The sequence below is a fragment of the Solanum lycopersicum genome, chromosome 1, assembly GCF_036512215.1.
Source record: "Solanum lycopersicum chromosome 1, SLM_r2.1".
Taxonomy (NCBI): domain Eukaryota; kingdom Viridiplantae; phylum Streptophyta; class Magnoliopsida; order Solanales; family Solanaceae; genus Solanum; species Solanum lycopersicum.
In genome coordinates this window covers 80,481,052-80,493,191 of record NC_090800.1, presented here as the reverse complement: position 1 = coordinate 80,493,191, position 12,140 = coordinate 80,481,052, and the positions used below count along the sequence as shown (strand labels likewise).

Below are 12,140 nucleotides of genomic sequence, written 5' to 3'. Positions count from 1 at the left end.
TTGGTTTTAGGTAACAAAGTCATGTACTTTATCTACTTCACGATGTATGGAATAATTTTTGTTGCACTCACTCCAAATTACCACATTGCTTCAGTGTTATGGACATTATTTGTTATTGTTGTAACTAACATTCAATTGACTTGTAATACAAACTTTTGGTTAGTTTTGATAGTTTTTAAAACTTGTGTGTATAAATCATATTTTTCTAAAAAGGTGAAATATATTTCCCAAATTTTATGGCCAAACACATGGTGAAATTTCACCCAAATTTTCACTCAAATAATATTTGCCAAGAATATTTGAAAATCTATGGCCAAACGCTAGCTTAGGATTTTGAATTGTGATATAAACAACTAGTTAAGATTTTAAGAGATTGGTTTGAAAATAAGTTATGTTGAGATTATTATTTATGAAGGATTAATTATGTTGAGATTATTATTTTTTATTGGTTGTTTGGTTTGTCAAATATGCATGGCTTAATTTTTAAGAATAAGTTGTTTGTTTTTAGAAAGAGGCTTTAAGGGGTACTTTTGTTATTTTATATTTTTATCCCAAGGTAAATTATCATGAAATTAGTATTCAACCCGCAAAAACTTATCCTTGTCATAATTATTTATCCTGCGATAAGTTATCTTACAATTTGTAACCAAATAAAGAATTAATGCATAATAAATATTTATTCAATAAATACTTTTTCCTCTATCACATCAAATGATCCCTTTAACACGTTCTAGCATTACAATTGTTATAACAAAAATAATATTAAATAATTATTATAAAAGTCTTTAAGATTATGTGCAGAAAATATTAACTCAAATTTCTAGCAATGCTTTGTAATTATAGATTATGTAAAGAGGGAGAGAGTTTATGTTTATGATAAACTATTCCATAGAGGAAGCGGAAGAGATAGAAAAAAAGGATATTTTTATATTTAACTAGGAGATAAGTTGAAGACGGATAATTTGACTAAAATAGATAGGAAAATCACATATGGTCACAAATTAATAATTTAAATAAAATGTTATAATCACATTTTGATAATTGTATCTTGTAGCTAATTATTTGTCAGTCACCACTCTCTCAAACTACGCTCGTCACTCTTCCTCTCTTGCTCGCTTCCCGTTGTTTTTATACAAATATAAATGTATAAAATGCATTTGTGTTTGTATAAAACGAGAGAAAATTGTATATATACATATGTTTTTGTTCCGCTCTCTTCCCTCTTCCACAACCTCGCTCACCATTCTCCTAGATCTTGCTTGTCGCCTTTGATTTTCTCGCTTATACAAACAAAAACGAAATATATAAATTGTGCTTCTATTTGTATAAAACGGGAGATAATTGTATATATACACATGCAAATACTTATATCTTCGTTTGATACACTTATAATTATACAATACAAATATTCTCTACCCAATTTCCTTTTGTGTTTCTCTCTTTCTCGTTTTATACATACATAAATTATACAATTGATCTTTTGTATGCAACTGTTTTCTTTTGTATATGTATAGCGAATTAGACAATTGGTTTCTTTGTATATGTATAACGATTTATATAACTGTTTTTTTTTTATGTATAGCGAAATATACATATTTATTTTTGTTATAGCGCGCAATTATACAAAATATAGCTATAACATACTCTATTCGTTTCAGAAAAAATGACCTCATTTCCTTTTTAGTTTGTTTAAAAAATAATGACCCCTTTCTTTTTTTTAGCAAAATTTTAACTTTAACTTTCACGTGACATACTTAAGGCCACAAGATTAAATGACATTTTGATACATATGCCATAACTTTAATTTAGAATCACAAGATTAAAAATTCTTCTTTCTTTTTTTATACTTTGTTTCAAATCAAATTAAATCATTATTTTTTAAATGGAACGAGTATAAATATAATTGTTATATGTGAAAGTTACTCAATATAGATTTATGGTAAAATATTTCTACATTAAAATAAATAATTTTTACTTTTGCTTCCGAAAAAACTCAGATTTTTTTTTATACAATCAAACACCTTGAGTATTAAAAGAAAAAGAAAACTCTAAACCTCCGAGAAATTTGACAAGGAATAGAAAACAATTCATTACTTTTCACCATTGTTTCTGATCAGACGGATCTTAATATGCATAAAATCTTTTTTACATAAAAGTGACGTTTCCTGTTTCTACTAATCCAGCAATTATAGCTGGTTCCAATGGCTTAATTATACGTAGTCAAGATTGACCAGTTGAATATATTTTTCATATACATAAATAAAAATTTAAATATTCTTAGTGAAATTTCTGAATTTACTACCACCGAATGGTTCTATTACCTTGATTTAATCACATAAACTTTGGTAAAAATATTACTAAAAAATGTTTGGATATTGCAATTGAAGCCGGAAACTAACATTTAACAACCGATTCTTTTAATTCCAGAAAAATTGAATATGAAAGAGTTATTATTAAAAATTTGAAAATCTAAAAATTGATTTTGTGAATCTATGACCCCAAATCTCAAACAATGGACTCGATCTTTTAACATGCAATCTCAAACAAACTTCATCACACTTTGAAATTGGAATTCTAATATCCGAACAACAACTTAAACAAGAGCAATGAAATAAATATATTTGATTTTCTTTTTGTGATAGAGATGAACAAGGAAGAATAGCATTATTGAGAGGAAGGTATTTTCGTATGTTGGATGGCTTGGTGGACTGTCATGTCAACTAATGACAATAAGAATGTTTTAAGGATATTTGTAGTTCAAAATATAGACTGTACGGATAGTTTTGATCACAAACATAATTAAAAAAATATACCTGAGTTATTTCAAATAGTTTAAAGATAATATTGATATTTTTTAATTTATTATCACAAGTGTTAAATATGTAAGAAATATAACTTAATTAACTATGGTTTAAGTATTAACTTAATTTGTGTGAACTTAGCTTATATATGTACACACTTGATAATTTGAGAAATGTTTCCTAAGATCAGTTATAATTTTAGTAGAAAAACTAATTATACAGATCTTCCGTTAATGAATGAACTAGCGATATTGTTATATTTTATTTTCCTATTCAATATTAACTGATTTCGGGTTTTTTTTATTGTTTAAAATATATGAATTCTTCAACGTTTTGGATAAATGTTTAAATTTTTTCTTATTTTTACCTTTTAAATTTCGAAGTGATAAGTTCCAAAGAGTGAATTGTTTATACTTTCTCTATCCATCTTAACTTGTCTACTATACTGAAGATAGTTATTCAATAATATTTGTTCAATTTTGAAAATCAGGTTACCCATTTATCATGTTTTAACCATGCTTGATTAAATATTATTTGCTCAATCTATCTTTATTAATCACTTTACTATTTTGAGTGTTGAACAATACTTATTTGTCCAGTTTATAAAATCAAAAATAATTTATCATTTTGCATTTGTTTTATCTTTGATATTAAATATTACTATCATTTTTACTCTTATCATTTACTACTTTTTAATTCATGTGTCAAGTCAAAAGTGGATAATTATTGTTCAAAGAAGAGAGTGGTATTCATCACATAAGACATTACTCAAAACATCAAATTTCATCTATTCAAAAGGTAACTGAGTAATACTACTATTATTACTATCTCTGTCCCTAATTACATGTCAAATTTTTCATTCCTTTTTTAGTTTTTCCTAGTTACTTGTCTATTTTGACAAATTAAGAAAATAATTTTGCTTACCTATTATATCATCAATAAAATGAATAATTGCTTTGAAAAATGTAGAACTTTCCATCTACTTCATTATTAATAAGGTAAATCAGTAAACTCACTACATAATTAATTATTTTCTTAATAGGTGTATCAATTAAAAAATAAACAAGTAAAAAGGAACGAAGGAAGCATTATTTAAGGTGTGTCAAGTTAATAATGGACAACTATGTTGGATAGAACAAGTATTTATAATTTTACTTTGATTTATTTTTATTTTCAAGAATTGTTTGACAATAACTAAAAGGCAAAAAATGAAAAGTGATGTTCAATTTATGTCCTAATTCTTTTTTTAATAGTGTATTGCATCATAAATTCATTTACTAATATGGAATAGATGAAGTAATACAATTGTGCGAAAATGACAACAATAAGATGTGCATTATTAATTTCATGAATTTCTAATATTAGCAATACAATGCTCTTAATGCATATATTTGCCCCTCAAAATTCTTTTTTACTTATTTTCAATCGTAATAGTGAAGGACATTTTTAATTAATTTCTTTATGCATGTTATTTCTAATGCATTAAGTCAAACAAAGTAAAATAATAATTTATGTATAATTAATATAAATACATATATTGTTAATACAATTAGTACTTATATTACTCTTTTAACATTACCTCTCTACCAAATAGCTCCAAGAAAATTAATAAATGAATCATCAAACATCAGAGAGTAGGAAGGCTAGTCCTTCACCTGAGAAAACTGGTGCAACCTAGTGGTCAAAAGTAGATCAAAATTTATAAGATCACATATTTTAAATAAATTTCAATAAACACTATAGATATGCATTTGGTTTATATAGAAACGTAATAAGTACTCTATAAAGTTATACTAATCGTATATAAATTTGCCTCGACAATATAATTATAACAAATAATTATATATTATTTTCATTTCTTTTTACGAAAAATACTATAAATATACGTGTGTTCAAAGTTTAAAGACAAGTATTGACAATTGAGTCAAAAAATACAATCAACATATTAATGAAATTGGTCAGTATTTGTGTAAGATATAATTATAACACAGGTGTGTGAGCTGTGTGTTAAAATGACTAGTTATAGTTAATAGGGCATGGTTCCAACGCTGCCTTCCGAGTTCATGCGACCATTACAGTAAGCTAAATTTGGCTCTTTTTTTCTCTTCCAATGTGAAACCTACTTTGACTTCTTTATCATCAATTATTATCCTTTCAATTTTTTTTTTATAACAACACAACACAAATAGTAAAACGAAAAAAAATAATTTAAAATTATACATTACAATATCTATTAGCGATACACAAAATCTTGAAATTTCTACTACTAAATCTTGATAAACAGTGCAAGTCTAGTATATGACTTCCCAGTATTCTGTTTTTAACTTTCTTTGAAATTTTCGTTCATCTAATACGTTTTAAGTGTTTTTCAGCATATGAGATATTTATCATCTTCGATCACCAATAACTGTAAAGTTACTTTTTATATTTATACTAGAACAGATAAAAAAATCGCTTAATCTTTTTTTCTTGATTGAAAAACTTTAACATAATACCTCATGATTTTCAATTATTTCATTAAGCAACGAGGCCCACCTAAATGGCAGTTAGAATTATTTCACCCGCATAGTTTCTTCAAGGGATTAAAAACAGTAACGTAGATTTTTTTATAGGATTATAATAAGCTATGTAATAGTCTGTCTATCTAATAAAACATAGCTCAAAATTGACCATATCCCAAAAAAAGATCATGGTTAGTCACCAAAGCTAAAATGTTCACTTTTTAATTATTAATGTGTTTTTTCAAATTAACCTCACTCTGTCAATTTATTTTTATAGTTTTTTTACTGGTGGGTGAAAAAAAAAAGAAAAAAAGTCACCATCTTTAGTCTTGTCATTTAGCTGAGAAGGCAGAGAGAGAAATAAAAGAGCAGATGAAGGGACTGATTCTGCTTATTAGTGCTTAGCCAAGAAACCTGCCATACAAAAACCACCAAATGCTCATTTTTAATAGGCTCTTTGGGATACGAGCTATAAAACTTGTAAATAGTGCTAATTATTACTTACTATTATTAATCATAAATAAAAACCAGAAGATTTCAAGCTGTGTTCTTCTCTAACAAGAGACAAATTTTTCATACTACTACCTCAGTTTTATCAGTTCAATATTTTACACAAAATTACTATTATCTTTCAAAATATACAAGATAAGTATTAGTACTAGTACGATTTTATTTTATTTTTTATTTTTTGAAAGAATTGTAGCTATATATCACACTATACACCATTAGTAAATTGGGATATATAGCAGCACTACTACTATTCTTCATCTTTCATTGGTAACAGTAATGCCCCAGTCTTAGTTTTTTGCAGGCGCCGTCCTCCCTTTTTTTCCTCTATCCCCTCAAACCCCATACCCTTTTTCTTCTCTTTCTACCAAAACAGTATTTTCTTTCTTTAACACAATTTCAAAATCCATTCTCCATATATACTCAAAGCAAAACAGAAGAGAAGAGAAGAGGAATATTATTATTCATATAACAACATGGTGGGGTCTATTAATTCTTTGATTTTATTCTCTCTAGTTCTATTCAACAAAGTGATTTTATATATGTATATATATAGGCTGATGGGTTTTTTTTTGTTTTGTAGTTGGACTACGCACAAAATCTTCCTCAGTGGCTTATTACACTTTTGACAGAGAAATTCTTCAATGCCTGTATAATTCATGAAGATGCTAAGAAAAATGAAAAGAATGTTTTCTGTTTGGACTGCTGTGAGGGTATCTGCCCTCATTGCCTGTCACCTCACCGTTCTCACCGCCTTTTGCAGGTCAATTCATTTTCATTGAATTATTACAACGATGATATATTCAGTGGTATTTCATTGAATTATGATGTTTAATTTCTTGACTTGCAGATTAGGAGGTATGTGTATCATGATGTCATAAGGCTTGGTGATGCTAATAAATTGCTAGACTGTGCTTTTGTTCAAGTGAGGATTTTTTTTGTCAAATTCTGTTGTTAATTATCTGATATGAGTAGTATAAAAGTTTTGTTTTCTTGCAGTCTTACACTACAAATAGTGCAAAAGTGGTATTTTTAAACCAAAGGCCACAAACAAGGGCTAGTAGAGGTTCTGGTAATTGTTGCATCATCTGTGACAGGGGACTTCAAGATCCATTTCTCTTTTGCTCCGTTTCCTGCAAGGTAAATTCATCATTCTTTTTAAATTACCAATTATGAGAGTAATTGAATTTCGTCACCGACCCATTTTTCATATACAAGTTTGTTCATCTGGGTTTGTCTTGGTTTTGTTGCAGGTTCAACACATACTGAAAACAGAGGGCAAACTTACGAAGTATATCTATAGGTGTGAGTACATGACACTGCCTGAACCGGGTTTAGACGATGGTCAAATGACTCCTGATACAATTCTTGAACCGATTGGTTCTGTCAGAACCGAGTCTGGTTCAAGTGGTAGCGGCGGAGCCGCCGAAGAGGTGGGTTGCCGGACGGTTGGATGCACGGCGACAACAGAGGTGGTAAGGAAGAAACGCAGTACCCTTTCGGCGTTCCGGTCTGTGTTTCAACCGGGTTGTGGACCGGGTTCTGGAATATCAGTTTCTATGCTGAACCGGAGGAAGGGTACGCCTCAGCGGTCTCCACTTTACTAATTTTATGTTTTCTTGGAAGAGTAAAATGGAAGTCGGGAGGGATATAATTGGAATTTGGATAAGTATAATTCAAGGGCAAATTAGGAAGAAAAAAAAAGTTTAACCTCCCAATTTTTGTAGAAATGGCTTTCTTTCTCTTTATTTATTATTGTTATCTGACATATTGGAAGCTAAATTTCTATCTGACAATAGAGAAATCAAGTGAATAGGAAGGAATTAGTATGAATGAGATTAATTACTGTAATAGTTATATACCTAATTTTTGGGGACATGTACTTGCTTTTGCTTCTATTGAATGCTTATTTTGTCGATTTAATTCAATGATTAGTCTTTCTTAGTACTGCTTTGTTCCTCCTAATTTGTTAATCCTTCCAAATTTATAGTTTATTTACAGCTTGCAAATATGATTATAGTTGTAATCATATTTGTTGAATTAGTAAATTTTGTCATTGTAATGTTTGATTAACTTGTTTATTAGGTGAGTTTATAGGTTTTGCATGTGCACGATTTGTACTACTTGTTTTACCCTACTCAAATGTTTGAATTATGTATGATTAGTTACATCGTAATAATAAATAGATCATTCATAATTATGCTTTTTACAAATAACTTTGCGTGTCATCCTAAGTTATAACACTATGATTCAAATCAATTGTCATTTTAGAAAATATCAAGACATATTGGTCTACATTCTTGTAGTTTTTAAGTAACATAGATTGAGTAGTTTAGCATACAAAATTAAATGGAGCTAATACCAATATTTTAATATTTTGATTGTTTAGGTTAATTTAATTTTTATTTATTGAAGAGAATTGATAGTATTACTCCCTTTGATCTAAAATATAAGTCTTTACTAACCTTAGCTAAAAAATTATTTCAAAATCATTATCTTAGAATTCTAGTAATATAAACAATAACTTAAGTGTAGAGTTGTTTAACACCCTTTAAGAAAAGTAAGTTAAGACATAAATTGAATATAATTTTTTATTTTTACTCCTTATTAATTATTATTAAAAATAATTTAATTATAATAACTAATTCCAATACTAAGTTAAAGGATAAAATTGAAAGTATTTTTAAATAGTGAAATCTTAAATTAATTTGAAAAATATAAAATGACTAGAAGGTTAAATTAATATGGAATGGAGGGAGTATGTTAACTATCCTCCTATTTTGATTTTCTTACTAATGTTTAATATTTAAAAACAATTATTAAATAGACATAAATTGTCACGATCTAATTTCTCGAGCCATGAAGGCACCTACTATAACCCATCAGTAGGTAAGCCAAACCACAACTCATTACGTGTTGTGGTTTAGCTTACCTACTGATGGGTTATAATAGGTGCCTTCATGGCTCGAGAAATTGGATCGTGACATAAATGAGAGAAAGTAGTTTGTAAACTACACATTATTTATTGGTTTTTATTAAATGATTAGTGAGTAAATATTTTTTTTAAAAGAACGTGTAATTAAAAAATTATGATAAAGTAGTAGCCCGGTGATAGTACATATTTCAGTTAATACCAAATTGAAATCTAATAACCAAAAAATATCTCCGACTCCACATTATCTGAATTTAAGAGGTAATGTAAACTATTAAAAAAATATTTAAGACCATATTTTAAAATACATTTTCTACTATTGTCTTTTGTGAAAAACATAATATATGTAATTTATTTCTTACAAAAATAACAAACTTCATTGAAGGAAATAAAAGATGTGAAAAAAATTCAAACATCTATCTTAGACTTTAAACAATTCAACTATTTTGAATAATGCAAAAGAAAAATCTATAAATTCACTTTATATAAAAAGAAAGAGTGTTATATTATGTATTCATTTTTATACATAGAAGTAAGAACCTAAAATAATATCATATTCAATATTAACAGTGCTGATTTTAAAATATAAATAATTCAACTCTAATCAACAACTAAACTATCCCTGATAAATACGGACAGAAAATCAAAATTTCCTCATATGCTAATAACTGGTAAAAAAAAAATAATGCAAAGTTATCTCGTCTGCGTTAATACAAAATTTATGAAAGAAAGACTATTGGAATTTATGATCTTAAAATAATTTAAGACATTCGTAACTCTATATATATTTTTTATTATCATAATAAGATAATTTTGAAATTAATTTTTTAATTTTTTTCCTAATTATAGAAAGAGTGATATTATTTTAAAATATGTAAGGATAAAAAATTGAATACAATTATTAAAAAGTTGATGAAAATAGAGTATTATAGTATATGGTCAATTCACACTTGTTACCACTTGAACTATGTTTAAATTTTTGTACTAAAATGGTTGTAGTGAGTAGGGACATTTTCATGTAAATCTACAAACACAATAATGACAAAACTTAGCTATAAATATTTATGTAAATGGATTTTCAACCACAAAATCTTTTTTTCTCTTCCCTAAATGTCTTAATCGTTTTTGAGAAGCCAAACTCTCTTCCGGAAATATTTTTACTTGTTTATAATTAGTTTAACATATATTAACTGGTATATAATTTTAGAGCAATTTTAAAAATAATAAATTTTATAATAATAATAGGAAAAAAGTTATATTTCTCTTGATATATTAAAGTGAATAAATAAAAATAAACGGATCATTAGTTTACAGGTCAATCTCTTGCTGCATTTTTCACACTGAACTGTGACCATTAGTCACAATATTTCCTATATATGGGCTGTCCTCAAAACTTGTTTACTCAATTATTATTTTATTTTTATAAAAAAATATGATGTTTGGATGAAGTTTTTTTAAGTAGAGATTTTAGTTTCGAGTTTTGTATAAATTTCTCCTTCGATTGGGTAATTTTTTTTTTTGAGTAGGTCCTACGCAATATGAATATAAGAAATAAATATTTATAATCAGTGATATCAATCATTGAGAAATAAATACTACCAATACTTAATAGCAAGGGAAAATAAATATAAAATGAAATTATCTTTTGTTTTCAAAATTATACAAGTAAAAGTAAAAGTGGACAAGGGAAGTATATCCCTAGTCCATTTATAATTGTTATAGTTTCTTTTTTAGAGTTAAAAGTATAAGAATTTTGATTAATATTTTACGACATATTTTTTCATTATATTGATATGTAAAAAATTACAATTTTTAATACTTTTCGTATAATTTTTGAATATGTAAAATTTCTTTTTTTTTAAAAAAAAGTTGAATTAATATAATCAAATTTAATTTTGAAAATTAGTCAATTGACATTTGAAAAACGTAACATGACAATTATAAGTGAACAAAGAAATGAGGATAAACTACAATTCCTCTCCTATATTTTACAATATCAATCAATGTTCAAGTAATTTGACGCTCAAGAAGAAAGAGGTAACAAGTAGTTTGGAACATAGGGAGTATTTGATGTATAAAATTGTTCATAGTTGAGCGTCCTCGTTAATATTTGCCTAATTGAATAAAATTTGCCTAGTTAAATAAAATTTGCTTAAATCTAGTATTGAGGTTTGTTCCCATTTTTTCAAAATTTGCTTAAATTCAGTTGAATTATGATCACAAATCCATCTACAAGAATGACAAAAGAGTATCTTTGATACCATCTATAACTATACAACCCCATGGTAATATTGTCTATTTTGAATCTAAATCCACACATATTAAAATGTGTTACCAAAATGTTAAATTTACTTATTCACATACTCTATATATTTTAATTGATATAAAACACTTATCCTAAATTAGGGCCGCACTCGAATTTGTGAAAAAATGTGTTACAACATATGAATTTGTACTAAATCTTGATAAATTCTTATCATCAAAAATTCCAATAGGTTTGCCAAAGACATTTTGTACAAGACTCTAGTAACTATCAATTATTATGACAAGACAAGTTTTTATGGTGATCTATCTTGAATTGAATTTCAATTTTAAAACGTAAAACTAATTTTGTAATTTTTATTTAAATGGTATCAAAATGAAAATTGAAACATCGAAATAGATTATTTGCATATAAATCTATAAATAAATGAGAGTAATATATACTCTTATGTTTATTAATCAAAATTTGAGTGTGATGATATGCAATATTTAGTTTGTTTAGTCGAAAAAAATTCAATTGCAACTAACCACAACGACGTGATAAATTCAAAAGCAATGGTGGGTGGTTTAGATATTGATGGAAATAAATGCAAAGGATCTTTGTGGTCTTTTCATTTGATCTTCTCTACATGTTTTTATTATTTCTCTCCATTTTTAGTTTTGCACACCGATAGAATAATTTTCTATTTTGAATAATGATTTGAAGAAGAATAATACATATTTCCTCTGTCTATTTTTTTTAATCTATTTCAAAATGAATGTCCCTTTTTTCTTTTTAACAACACTTTAATTTTAACTTTTCATGTATCGTGTTTAAGACCACAAAATTAATGAACATTTTATAACATTTGACATTACTTTAATTTAGAATCACAAAATTAAAAAGTTTTCTTTCTTTTCTTAAATTTCGTTTCAAGTCAAACTAGATCATCATTTTTGAAATGGAGAGAGTAAATACGCCTCTTAACTTAGCTTTTAACTAATATTTATATTTTTTTTACTTTGTGTACATAAGTGGACACTTACATTTATATAATATGGAATAGATATACACAAGCATCCTACATTACATCTTACATGACAATTTGTATCCTACATGGTGCCTAACGTGTATCATATCATTTAAGACTCGTGTAT

The 12,140-nt window shown here is 26.9% G+C and overlaps 1 protein-coding gene across 1 annotated transcript; it reads left to right on the top strand.

Moving 5' to 3' along the window:
• Positions 1–5,761: 5,761 nt before the first annotated feature.
• On the top strand, positions 5,762–7,756 carry LOC101246472 (protein RGF1 INDUCIBLE TRANSCRIPTION FACTOR 1). The gene is made up of 5 exons (XM_004229744.5): positions 5,762–6,288; positions 6,393–6,572; positions 6,660–6,734; positions 6,809–6,949; positions 7,063–7,756. The coding sequence occupies exons 1-5, from the start codon at positions 6,286–6,288 to the stop codon at positions 7,414–7,416; spliced, it is 753 nt and encodes a 250-aa protein (XP_004229792.1). The 5' UTR covers positions 5,762–6,285; the 3' UTR covers positions 7,417–7,756.
• Positions 7,757–12,140: the final 4,384 nt, after the last annotated feature.